Source organism: Poecilia mexicana, unplaced genomic scaffold (genome assembly GCF_051168715.1).
Source record: "Poecilia mexicana isolate PSO_F unplaced genomic scaffold, ASM5116871v1 scaffold_7, whole genome shotgun sequence".
In the NCBI taxonomy this organism is placed as follows: domain Eukaryota; kingdom Metazoa; phylum Chordata; class Actinopteri; order Cyprinodontiformes; family Poeciliidae; genus Poecilia; species Poecilia mexicana.
This window is the reverse complement of record NW_028263376.1, coordinates 9,218,298-9,232,567: the sequence shown is the minus strand read 5'-3', so window position 1 is coordinate 9,232,567 and position 14,270 is coordinate 9,218,298. Positions and strand designations below refer to the sequence as shown.

Below are 14,270 nucleotides of genomic sequence, written 5' to 3'. Positions count from 1 at the left end.
TTTTAATGTGCACTCCGACCTCCGTCGACTTCTCAAAATATTGAATATTTAGATTTTCAAATCTTTGGAATCATTGTTTGCATTATATCCTTAAGATCTTTTTAATACCCACATTTTATAGTCACCTGATTAATTATGTAGAAGTTCTAAATGTAAGTTCTCCTTTAAGTAAGATTAACTTTGAAACAAAGCCCTGTCACATAGGAGTGATACAGAGTTAAAAATGACTTTTAATGCTACTGGAATCTGTTTATCTCTCATTTCTACAAAAGTGGCCTGACATCGGATTTGCGGCACTTCAAGTGTCTCCTGCTCCTGAAAGACAAACAATTTTGATCTGTTTCAACTTTAAAGTTGAGGTTCATCAGAGTGTTGATGGCTGTCATCACACACTTACAGTGATAACTTTGCCGTTTGTTTCCTGCAGGATGTCCAGCTGACCCCAGCAGGAAGAGGGCAGCGCACGGGATATCGTCTTATTCTCACATCATCACGCCTCGTAAAGTCACCACCGGCTTTAGAGGAGGAAGCCTGTCAACCCGAAACATCCTTCAACTTAACGGTCAGCACATCAAGCTTAATATGTTTTAATGCACCAACAAATTAGTTGCTGCCACTGGGGAAAGAATGTTTAAAAGAATAGATGATTTGGTTGCAGTAGCTTAATCTCAAGCTCTATTAGTTTGAAAAATAAAACCTTATAACAAGTGACGACAACATAAAGGAAGAGGCATCTCTGACCATTCCTCTTTGCACAATCTCTCTAGATGGTTTTAGTTTCTCTGTGTGCTTTGTTTTCTATGTCTCACTCCTCGCATTTTATATAAGCCTTGAATTTACTGGTAGAGGCAGCTCAATTTCTCTGTAAAATGATCCAATATTTTAAAGCATTCATAGAGATGCACTCTGATAATGTTGACTGGGTCATTTGGAAGAGAAGCAGGCCCACAGCATCACATACCCTCCACCTTACTTAAGTCGGCACGAGGTACTTTTTCAAATATAGTGAAATGTTGCGAAAAAGCTTAGCTTTAATCTAATCTGACCAAAAAACAAACAAAAAAAAAAAAACATGACAACAAATGAAGTTCCAGTAGAGTTTATAAATATTGTAATGGTGGGACAGGAATGTGTTTTGTTGTTTCTTACATGACTCCCAAACATTCCTTATAATGTAGAAAAAAGTCCAATAGTTGCCTTTTTAAAACCGTGTAATGCATCATTGGTCAGTAATGAAAGGTTTCTACAAATTCTGATCACCTTAAAAATATACAAAGTACAACTGAAAACATTTTCAGAAGCATTTAGAGGCACCAATAATTCTGTCAGCTATCCATTGACATTAATTTTATTAACAATAATCAATTTGAATGTAGGACTTGTTTCAGTTTTCAATGTAAAATTTTGCTATTGCAGTAACAAGTGCATTTATTCCAAACCTTTGCCATGAGTACTAACAACTTTGTTTACCTCTGAGTCAGGTTATTGCACATTGCAGTGTCTCCACTCAGCTATCAGTGTGTGTCTGAGCCCATGTTTGAGTGGAGCCTCAGTCACAGAGGAATTAGCGTCTTTTATTTGGGCGTTGACCGTGCTGCTGCCGCCGCCTTGATCGGCTCAGTCAGATACATTTCACATTCTTTCTATTGGCTGCACCAGCGAACCACTCAATTTTCAGGCTAATTGAGCTTGCACAGGCATCTCTAGTGGTTAGCCACAATCCTGTTTGTGTGTGTTTTTTTTTTTTGTTTTTTTTTTTTGACTCTGTGTGTCTGTGTGTGCAAGCATAGCCTTAGCAAAGGCACACAAACACACGGGGAAACCAATTTTTCCCTCAATTAAGCGAGCCATCATCAGTCAACTGGCTTGCTATTGGTAAATTTGCCTCGAATTTTAACTATTTCTGAAGCGCACACACTCAGAGCCCGAGGTTTCGCATAAGACATATAAAACAAGCATATAATTGCACAGTGTGATACAAAATGCATCTGACAGGTATAGAATTGCAGACTGGCCTGCAGAAATGATGTCATTTCACCAATATTTTAGCTTTATTCACTGTGACCAAAGCACTGATACACAGTTATGCTGCTAAGAAGCCCAATATAGCTCAGATTCTGTGTATAAAAACATATTTACAAATTGTTTCATGGGCAGGTTCACCTCACAATCGCTTTACACACTGTGGCAATCAGTTACTCACACCTCTTGTTGCTATGCAAACACAGGCTGCTCACTGTTTGCTCTGTTTCTTACATGTCTTCCCCACCACAGCATGTCCACTTATTGTCTCTTTTACATTCTCTCCTTCCTTCACCTTGGTGTGCCAGTTAAGCATACAGTTTGCCTAATTGCTTTCACTGGAGTCCAGTCACAGCAGCAAGACGGAGTGAGCAGAGAAGCTACACACCATTGGGTGGTGTATGTATGCGTGTGTGTGTGTGTGTGTGTGTGTGTGTGTGTGTGTGTGTGTGTGTTTTTGTGTCACTCTCCTGCCCCACTTCTTCCTGCCGGTGGCTGTGAAGGATAGCCAGACACTATCAGGTTAGCCCACTGGCTCCCAGCCTGATACGGCTTTGATGAGACTTGGAAAAATGTCTAAGGATAAGGAGTCATACGAGTAGGGGGGGGGGAAAGAAAAGAATAGCAGACATCAAAGAGTTTGCTTGGAAGCATACAACCTAGAAATATTCTTCACAGGGAAAGTTTTGTAATACCCCAAATTTATCCAGGATTAATTAAGTCCAATAAAAAAGATTAGCAATGTTTGTTTATTGGTTTTAAAATGTTCCATCCAGGGTGCCGTGGTGGCACAAGGGCAAGGCACAGCCCATGAATTGACGCCTTCGTCCTCTTGCCGATGGTCGCAGGTTTGATTTCCGGCCTGGTGACATTTGCTGCATGTCTCCCCCCTCTTTCATAACCCTCTTTCCTGTCAAACTACTTTCAAATAAAGGCCCTAGCGCCAACAAAGCCTTAAAAAAATATTAAAAATAAAATGTTCCATCCACTCTTCCAGTTCGTATCCCAACTTTGTTCTGTTTGAAATCATGTAGGTCTTGAGTACACCCTGGAAATGTAGCCATCTATCACTTGGTTAACAAACACTTTGTTCTGACTTGTGAGGGCAGTTTGGCCAAAAACAAACAAACATGAAAAGCGTCTGTTTGAGGTGAGGGGGCAAGCTGAGATACCCAAAGAAAACTTATGCACAAGTAGATGGAAACTTCATATAAACAGGCTGAAACAAACTTGAAAAACTTGAATACTTGAGAAAAAGTTGCTGGTTAAAGAAATATAATCTTCTTAGAGTGGGGTTGTGTAAGATGACTATAAGTATTCAAAAATCCTACTTGTGTGGAACTTGCAGATCAGAAAGTGAGTCAAATCTGCCACAATGAGAAATGGCTCTTATATAAATTAATCTTGCACTTCTGACAAACTACATTCCCTAATAATCTACAAAACTTAAAACAGCTAAATTCCTTTTGTGTCAGAATTACCGATATGTTTGTTTTGTTGTGACTGTTCATGTTCAAGGTGTTCCTTCAACTTAGCAAACACAAAACCTTTTCTTCTGCTAATTTTCATCTTGCCAATTCCTTTGGTTAGCTTAAATACTTATAATTAGTTTGGTTAAACTAATCTATTCAGCATTTTACATGGTGCAATATTGTGAAAGTGAACTTTAAGATTCTTTTGCAAAATGGTAGAAACGTAAAAAAAAAAAGTTCATAGAAAGCAGGATACAAGCAAGTGACTTCAGTTTGTTAGTTGTATGTGGTGCAGCAGAAAGCACTGATCAGCTACAAGCAAAGTATCTGGCATATAAAAAAAAAATCCACTTCAAATGGACAAAATACTAGCAAATGCAGAAGCATTAAAAAGTTTGTTCTACCACTTGTACAAAACCAAACAGAACTGGGTTAACGCACAGGAGATGTTCCCAGATCGCTGTAGAAAACTGAGTGTGCGGGGAATTAGAAAAGGTCTAATGTCTGGTGTACAGCAAACACAGGAGGTAATGCTCCTGAAGAGCCTAAATAAAGGCCCACTTTACAGCTCACTCTCTCTCTTATGCAATTTACCGATGTACCAAGTACTGTTTTCTTCCTTTGCGCTGCTAATTTTTTTATGATTTATGACTGCATTCAGTGAGACTAGGTTAATTTTCCCCATTGCGAAAATGTAGACTCTCTCCAAGCTTAGGAATAGGGGGGCATTGTTTTTCTGGAAATCAACACTGTAGTTTAAGCTTTGTTTAAATACTTTCATAATTCTGTGACTGGTCCACTTGAATAAATGAAAATAATTGATAACTATATAATCACTGAGGCAAAAGAAGGCATCAGAGAATCTTCTCACTTGAAAATGTGGAGATCATAGTCAAACATTTTATCTCCATCTGTTTTTATTTGTATTATGTTTCTTCTAAAGTGTCATTTGGGAGTGTTGAAAGGTGTGAACAAGGAAAATGCATCATCATTATCAACATGAGGAGAACAGATTCTATTCGGCCTGTTTTTACTTGGCAGCTAGGAACACGGCACGAGAACACAGGCTGGATGGAGAGCTGGTGCTGCTGAACAGAAACAGGATCAGAGCTCAGGACATCACCCCTGAAGCACAAAGCCTGAACAGCGACAGCAGACGGCGAAAGCTGGACTGCATGGCTGCAGTGCATCGACTGGAGGCTAAAGAGAACACAACAGCAGCCGATGTTATGGTAATGTCCGACTTTACTACTGGTAAGGTCAGCAAAATGAACACGACACCACACAGAAACTTAGTGACTTTTGACACATGAGAGAATGCAGGTCAGTGTTAATAGTCACTCTGGTAAGAATGACCATCTGCTGTTTTACATACCAACATGTTTAATATGTATGATTTGCTAATAATTTTGTTGCTAAACATTTTTGAAAAATCAGCGTTTCATTTCTTAGCAGAGTACAAGCTCCAAAACAAGTGACATACACACACACATGCATGCCCACACGCACATGTATGTATTTATGTGTATGCTTTTAAAATCAAAAAGACATTTTGACAACACTTTTAGAAAAATATTTCCAGTATTTAACACTCCCAAATATGGCTGTTCTTTGTTAAATTGGAATACCTCGTTTTTATTCCAGACGCTTGACGTAGACGGAGAGTCTGCAGCAGTAAGCCTGCCTGCTGGGTTGGCAAAACATTTATCCAAACTGTACTGTGTTGTGTAGAAAGAAAGCAATCAGTGGAGAAGCAGTGAAGTGTTAAAATATGTCTTGAAATAGTCACCGAAAGGTCATGGAGAAAATTATTGATTCAGTGCAACCTGAGTTTTACTGGCTGTACATTGGCCAGTGTTTCTACCAGTAGTGATGACATTTTACTCCACAAAGTCATTAACTGAACACTGAGCTCTGAGAGTGTTGGAGCTATGAGCTGCTGCACAAGTACGCTGCGCAGAAGATCAAGACTGATCACAAAACTGCTCTGGAAACTGTCGTAGCAGTTCACAGAGAACATTTTGGGTGAAGACCACGATGGTGTGTAGTATGATGCCACTATGAAACATTTATCAGTCCTTTGGTGTTGTTTTTCTGGTGTCAGGGTCTAAATCCAGCAACTCAGCTGATCAGAGAACATCAACCCAGCGACGAGTACAGCAAAGCAGAGGGAATTGCGAGCATGCTGAGCCAGGCCATCACCACACAACACCTCCTCTATGCCAGCCTGGGCTCTGCTGAATACATGGAGTTTGTCCTGAAGAATCCCTTCAATGTGCCTCAGACCGTCACCATTCACAGCGACGACTCTGAGCTCAGGTGAGACTCTCCAGACCGTTAGGAGGGTGTGGTATCTACCTTTATCTGCAACTTTATTACCGTAGTTTATTTTTGAAAAACCTAATCTTACTTTGAAAAAAAAAAATAAAAACAAAGGTTTTCTTAAAGAAATTAAGACATTTTATGGCCACAGCGTGATACTTCTAGAGTGTGTCAAAGTAACAAGTGTGTGGTGTGAGCTATAAACACATAACTTTATGTGCTTGAATATTTATCTGGAAAGTACTTTTATGTTACATTTTATGTTACAGTTTTGCACACAGATGCCCCATTATGACCATGTGGAACAATTGTTTGAGTGTTTTGAAAGTTTATGAAAAATAAAAAATCAGTAACATCATTGCGGATCTTGCCGTCTTTATAGTTCAATGCCACCCGAAAACTAAAGAGATCAGTTTCGTTGTACCTGTTTTCACCTTTTTTCACACATAATTTTTTTTTTTTATGTTTTAATGTTCTCTTGTTTTTAACAAGAAATCTGTTGAACTTTTCCTCACCGATATATTTTTAGTGAACTCGTTTATGACGGATTCATCCACGTGTGTGTCGTCTTTACCTGCATTTCAAAGTTGGTTTTAACCCGCTTACTGTGACATGTCGAGCCACATTTTCTTTATAGCCGCACACAACTTTTATTTGTTGCTCCCAATACTTCTTAATTTATTAATTTGTTAACACGGTGCTGTGATTGCTTAGTATGTGTTGCCTCTTTTAAACTGGAAGGATGTTGTAAATGTATTGGTGGCTCTCCAATCTAACACAGTAGGTGTGAACATGTGTTTTTTTGTGCCGTATGTGTTTTCTGTTGTTAGATCGTAACAAGCCGTGCTCCTACGTTAAGCTGTGTTCACACATTGTGAACGTGTTTCCATTTGTGATGTTAAAGCTCATGAGCCTATTTGTGCTCCGTGTTGTGGAATAATGTATTCTCACACCTCACACACTCCAGTGTAGCAGACTGAGAAGTTGGCTCTTAATTGACAACTAAACAATTCAACCATTTTAAAATTTCACTTCTCTTGTTATTACACTACAAGTTAGTACATAAAGTTAGGGCAGCTAAACTTTGTCTAGACACTTTACAAGTCAAAGAGGTCCAATTCATATCAAATTATATACAATCCACTTCAGGCCAGAATCAGTTCAAATCTAACCAGAAAAAGGCACAGAAGCACTGGGCCAGGTGAGCTGTCTGTAATGGAGACGGTGAAAAAATGCATAAATGGACAGGAAAACTTAAGCCGCTATGGCTGTAGGTTTTATCAAAAAGGATTTTTTTTAAACATGGTTTTGAAAACAGATTTGTAGTTTCTTCAGTGAACAGCTGCAGACATACTCAAATGTTATAGCGAAATTATAAACGCTTTCCATTTGTGAGGTAATGTTTTGGAACTAACAGCGACCCACAATCAACACTTCTACGATGATTACATCTTTATTTAGGAGCCAAACATTTATTACTCAGAATGGCATTAACAGTGCCACTTTTCGGTCATGCCATCTGTTCTTCTCTCCTCCTCCATTTGAATTAATACATTATCTGGCCTGTTCTTTGTTATCAGACTCAATGATGATTTTGGATTTAAAATTGAACACCTGTAGGATGTTCGAGTTTTTTTTTCCCCCCTTAAACTTCAAGTATACATGCTAAAGAACGTCCATCTGTGCACCAGTACACTTTCTTTTTGGTTTGTTTTTACTTTGTGCCTCTGGGCCGTACTTGTCATGAAGCTATGAACTGTGGGCAATTCCCTGAGGCAAAGTCTGCCGAAACGCAGACTCTCTGAAAATGTTACACCAGGGCTCAAAACGTCTCGGAGAGAGTCCCGCTGCAGCTGACGATTTGACAGTGGGTCCTCACAGTATCAGCTGGAACCAGCTTCATACTTTCTACGTGTGGACACGAACACCACAAATAAATATGCATGCATATTTATTTGTACTATTCCTGATTAGTCCAAATAGAGGCGGATTATTTGGAGGTACAGTTCACATGTTTACGTCAACAATGACAAAGGAGATAATTTCAGTTTACAAGAACATTTCTATATGGCATCATGCGTCAACTTTTTTGCTCATTATTCACAGACACTTGATAGGCTCTCAGACAATGAAGATTCTTTCGCCTTCAGAAACACAAACATGTCCTTGACACAGATGCATCTGTAATCCTGGCAAGATGCCAAATAACCCCTTTAATCCAAACACGGCAGCCATTATTCCTGATGTTTACACTTTTTTCTTTCCCCGTCTCCATGCCGTGCCCGTTTCTTTTCATTTAGCATCATTGTTAATCCCCGCCTTCACAGAGTCTTTTGTTTTGGATTCCAATCATGCCTGAGCTTTGGATTAACATATATCAGGTTGATCAACAAAGGCAGCGGCACACCATGGATAAATCATTATGGCATTAGCCCGGCCACTGGGCCTCCTCTAATTGAGAGTCATCAATCCCACTATCTGTCCTCTTACTGGCTTAGCACCCTCTTTGTTTATTTATTTCTTGACAAGGCAGTGTGACAATTTGTGCCAAACACTTTCACCTTTACCAAGTGCTGGAATGCGTGAATGAAGAACGAAACTTTTGCATTATTGGACATGTGTCTTTTGCAGCATCTGGGTTTCATTAGTGAAACTCGTAGTTCCCTAAGTGCACTGTATGTTTTATGGCCTAATGATATTTAAGCAACTCTCCTGCATGTTGATCTTCAATGTGTCGTGGATTATCCTTCCCTACATGGAAGAGATTAAAGACAGGAATTCAAATTATGATTTCATTTAATTCAGTTTTTTGAGACTTGATAAAACCGGGAATGTTTTAGTTATGAATTTATTGATTTTTTTTTTTTTTTTTTACCCTTTCAAATAAAAAAATGTTGGAAAGATTTTAGTTTCAGTGACTCACTTGACTTTGAGTTGTGCAATAAACCCTAAGTTGAAGAAGTTATTCACATACTTTAAACTAACTAAAAAGTTTATTTTCTACTTGTTAAAACTTTATGTAGATATGTTGAATAATTCAGACACAATCACTGACAAAAATCTCAAGTACCTTGAGATTGCGAGCAGATTAGGACACGTAACCATAGATTACAGATAGTTATGGACCAGTCACCGTTACAGAGGTTATGATAATGTTAATAAAACTGTGTAAAAAGTGACCCTCTCATTGTGTTACCTGACTGCAACAACCTGAAACTGTGGTCATCATAATCAAGATCATGACAGTACTTTAAATCCTTGTTTCTTGTCCATCTGCATGAATTCACATCACTCAAGTCATCAGTCAGAAAATGGGGAGAAAAAAAAAACATGTATAAATGCATCCGACTTCAAGTTGCAGGATGAGCCAAACGATGGAAAAAAATGTGCAACTCATTGCCCATAAAATGCTGTAATTTTTTTTGCTGATCATTTTAAAATCTGCATCAAATTTGAAAATATTTTGGATAGTCTTTGCAACATCCAAGACTAATTTAGAAAAAAAAACTAAATAATTCCAGTCCCCAAACATGTATTATAGAAAAGCAACTCACTTAGCTTTTTTTTTATAAGTACTACACAAATTAATTAAACAGCATATACAATGTTAAGATTCAGAATAATTCTGAATATTTAACGCTCAGGAGAAAATGTCACAGACAGGGTGAAGCAGCAGGTTGTCCGGTCAGACCATCAATTTCAAAAACCACACACACAAAAAAAAAAAAAAAAAAAAACTTGTAAAATTGCACAAAGGGTCGGTGCGACCCCGTCGGACTGCGCACAGTGTTAAAGGCTTGTGGGGTCTAAATGATCTCATCTCTGAAGACCGCTGGAGGGTTAAAAGCTTTGAGCAGCACTGGACTTGTTTAAGATATGGTGAAAGGACAGTTTTTGTTTTTTTAGCAGATTTAATTTTCCCTTAATACCTTATGAAAGTAATACCTAATTTTAGATTTCTGTTGATTTTTTCCAGTAATTAAAAGTTGAATTCCAAAATGTGTCACATTTTGTTAAAAAATGAATAAATAATTGCGCCTATTGCACCCACGTACAAAATTATTATTATTATTTTTTTTTTTTTTTTAAGTGGAGCAAAATTGTCCATAAAGATGGATGAAGGTTACATGTGCCAAATCCTTGCAAACAGATGTATTTTCATGCCCATTCCTGGCCTGTATCTAAAGCTTTTTACATCATAATCAAATTATTCATTTTTTTCCCACTCAGTGTAAAATTGCTTATCAAGGAGAAAATGGGGTGACACGTGTGATATTTACAGGTTTATTGTGTAGTCCAAATTCAAGATCAACACACCAAATGCATGCAGCAGCATTTCCAACCTCTTGATATATTTAAAATGAATATTGTGTCCTGTCAAAAATACATACATATACTGTTGGACCAGGTTACTCCAAAAACAAGAAAAATGGTCTAACAAAGCCCATAAAGTTTGAATAATAAACCAAGTCAATGATGGCCAACTCTTACCGATCTTACACAATTTGAGGCAAAAAGAACATCATTGTGAAATCCATTGTTATCCTTTCATCCATATTTCATCTGTTTTCTTCTCCATCTCAGCGGGGAAGTAAAACTGTCTATAATATCTGTGTTGGACTACATGAGCAGCAGCTTGGTCAAAACACCAAAGTTGCTCTGCTGTCGCTTCCTCATCAATATTTCAGCCGATGTTTGACACGTAGGTTTCTTGAGAACCTGGGGCGAGCTTTGGGTCGGGTCTTTGTTCTACAAAAACAAACCAGAAACGAGGCTGACCCTATACCTCTCAATTCCAGCATCAGTCTTTGAAGACAGAGTACTTAGTGAAAGGCTAAGCTAGCTGTAGCTTTGATGTCAGCACTTGTTTTCAGGCCCAGAGGCTCCTCTTGATGGACACGTTTGCTACCTGTTGCCATCTATTTTGTTGGGAATTTTGCACTTTGCTTGACCGAGCCCTGTGTGCTGGAAGACTGATGGCCAGCAGATTGTGTGTTTCCTCCCGGCTGTACTGCTTTGCTCCCATAATTCTTTTCTTTCTTTTTTCCCTATGCTGTATTCAGCTCTGCATTTCGGTCGTCTTATTCTTCAGTTTTTGGTTTCTCTTACTTTGCTGTTTTTACTTTTATTTAATAATTAATCGGCCAACAGTTTGCAATAAAAACTCGCAGGTGAAACAAACACCCATAAAAACCTCTTTGTTGTCTATGCCAAGGGCAAAATGTTTTATTCAGACCGCACTGTGGGAATATCCAGATACATTTCACAGAATTGACTGTAGCATCTTTTGCCTAAAGTTGGCAACGATGGAGCTCTAAAAAATTTAAAAACTCCCAGTCTCCTATTGATAAGAAATTTCCCCCTCCACTCCCATGGCTTCAAAGCTTTGAAGTCTAAAGCAACCATTCCCTGAATGCATTTGTGTGTGAAAATTTTTGCATACAAAGAGAAAAAGAGGAGGAGAGATAAGACATTTCGTCTCTTGGAATGGGTTATCGCGTTCTGGTCGTTATTCCCTGGAAATCCATTTATTAGGGGACCCAACTGGGGCAATTTCTGCCCTCTTTACACCTTTTCTATACACGCTGTCAATAATTTAAGGCAAATAAGTGTGGTGGAAGTGTAGCTGCTTGGTTCAGGAGTTTAGTGAAAGTTTACTCCTGGCTGTTCAGTAGAGTGTGTGCCAGTTAGACTTCAGACTTAAGATTTCCCTTTATTTTTTAAGATCTTGTGTCACCAGAAGTCTTTATTCATCAGTAGCTTGACAAGATTGGCAGAGAGAGAAAGGGACGACATGCAGCATGCTGAGGTCGAGAATCGAATCGTAGAGGACATTAGAGGTGCACTTGCTCTACCAGCGAGGCACACGACAGCCTACGTTTAAGGTTTTCTTCATGGCTTTTAAAAATACTGAGTTGTGCATTATCAACAAGCCTCCCAACTCATAACTATGTATGAAATGGCTGGTTACCTTCATTTCAGGAGATTATGTACTAAAAAATAATGACTAATTTTATTAAATGTGCCTTTCTTACACAAAGACCCATTACAAACACAAACTTCAGTTTATTTTGTTTGGATTGTATGTGACAAAGAGACACACAGTGGTGTGTAATTGTGAAGTAGGAGGAGCACTAGATGTTTTTTTCAGAGATAGTTTTTTTGCAAATCAAATTTTGAAAAATTTGTAGTTTATTTATATTCAGCCCTCCTGCAACCACACACTGTAGAAAAACATTTTTGCCGCAATAATAGCTGCAGGCCTACTTGGGTATTTCTCTGCCAGCTTCTGTTGAAGAAGCGAGACATGATGAGGCCATCATGTTTCAAACAACATCCCCATGTTTCACAGTGCTGTTTAGGGGTCATGCAAAGTGTGTTTTCTTACACATGGTTTTGCAAAAATATCTAAAACTTAAAGTTTGGTTTCACGTATCATTTTTATTTTCCATTCCATTTAGGTACTTAGGTTTACTTGTTGCTGGATTTTGTTGCTGGTTTATTTACTATTAAACTAATAGTGTTTATTACTGATTTTTAAGAAGGTTCTAATTTGTTGACATTTTACAGACTAGACTATATGCATGAATAAAGGCATTTATTGGTGTTCTGGTTTTCTTTTTGAATTATGTTTTGATTGTATGTATCTTTACAATCAGCTTTAACCTTTTTGTGGAAACATTAAAAAAATATGTTCAATGACTCTTCCAGTTCCTGTTATAATTTTTATTTGAGCACTGAATGTTTAAGTACTTATTTAGTTTCATGTGAATCACATCTAACTATTATTTTTTAAAATGTTTAATTTGGTTTCTGATTTGTGTCCATTCCATCAGATCAGTTTTCATGAAGAAAACATTTTACGATCATTTCTGAACAAAACCAGTTTGAACCAAACATTGTGCATATTAAATTTAAAATAAAACAATCTTACAAGACTACACGCATTTCAAGACATCTGAAAAACAGTACTGTTTTGAAATGCATAGTAATATATGACAGTCATCTCACAACAGATTTGAAACTTTGATCTGATGCAAGTTTTGTCAAATTTGCAGAGGCTTCGATTTGCAGTTTGTAGTGCATCTAAGTGATTTATTTTAATCTTATCTTCCACAGCAACTTGCTTCTTAAAAAGAAAAAGTGAAAAACAAAGTGAGTCATGATCCTAAAGCGCTGTTGGGCTTGCATGAAAGCAAGATGGTTCTTTAATACATGATCATGGATTTTCTTACAAATTTATATTGAATTTATGACAAGTCTTCAGATATGTTCTTTTAAATGTGTGATGTACCCATTTTGGTACTTTTTGGAGTTTCTCTCGAATCGCAGACATGTTCCAAAGTTGCTTTCTTCCGTACCAGCATTTGGTCGTTCTACAGAAACAGAAACAGAAATCAGATTTTTTTTTGTCTCTTCAGCTCTACCACACGGTTTCCATTTTGATCGCATAACAAGTCGCATTGTGATCTAAAAAAAAATATAAAACTTGCTTTGATCACATTTCTGTCCTTTAATCTTTTCATCCAGCGTCATCACTGACACCGAGGAGTGGCGTTACTTCAAAGCAATAACGAAAACCTCTACCCCGCTGGAGGAGAACATGTTTCACGTGGAAGAAGCAGCTCCTGGTCCCAGGGTTTATCTCCGGCCTAAAGAAAGTGTCCACATTCCCCTGAAGTACCAGAGCTTCCTGTGCAACCACACCATATCTGTCCAGGTGAAGTTCAGATCAGAGGGTGACTTTGAATGAACTGTTGTTGAGATTTCTCTTTTTTTTTCCTCTCCCCGTGTTTATTGTTTTACAATATAACGTTTAAAAAGATTTTATTTCTATTTTTTTTTTTTAACCGTAGGAAGCAGACTTCATGCTACCATGTGAGAAAACTCAAAGGGACTTCTGAACACTAGTGTTTTTTGTTTGTTTTGTTAATGCTGATTCAAGTACATTAACATCTTTTGAAATATATTGGTCGTGAGCTCATCAAATATGTGTCTCAGCTGCGAAGAAGCCTTGCAAAAAAATGTGGAGCAAGGCTAAGACTTGAGGAAAATGTCTCCGCACCTCAGTGTTTAGTAATCACAGCTGATCTAGTTAAAGGATGCTCCGGCTTTCTCATTTTATTTCTTGTCACAAGTTTGGTTCAAAACAAGTGTCACTTACGTCAGATGTTGTTTAATCCTCAGAGGATTGCTGGTGGCTTGAAGCCCTTCGTTTGTTGTCTGTTGTTACCATTTACAGTTTTCTTGGCGGGGTTTGTAAATGTATTTCCTGAGAATAAATTGGTGTTTATATGTAGAGGCTCAGTTTTGATAACATTGTGTGTTTTTATCGAATCCTTACAGGGACCAAGCTTCCTGCCTACAGGCAAAGGTTCCCAGATGGCCAAGAAGACGCTGTCCAACATTATTAATGCCAAAATTATCAAGGTACACAGTGTCCCATTACGCCTT

General features: G+C 38.0%; 1 protein-coding gene across 1 annotated transcript in view; it reads left to right on the top strand.

Annotated features, from left to right (window-relative positions):
* The window catches only part of nphp4 (nephronophthisis 4), a 169,812-nt gene that overhangs the window by 135,592 nt on the left and 19,950 nt on the right, over positions 1 to 14,270 (top strand). Inside the window, exons 18-22 of the mRNA XM_088007009.1 lie at positions 428 to 562; positions 4,536 to 4,726; positions 5,599 to 5,813; positions 13,347 to 13,536; positions 14,163 to 14,246. Of these exons, the coding sequence (XP_087863135.1) occupies positions 428 to 562; positions 4,536 to 4,726; positions 5,599 to 5,813; positions 13,347 to 13,536; positions 14,163 to 14,246 (815 nt within the window). The remainder of the gene's footprint in view (positions 1 to 427; positions 563 to 4,535; positions 4,727 to 5,598; positions 5,814 to 13,346; positions 13,537 to 14,162; positions 14,247 to 14,270) is intronic.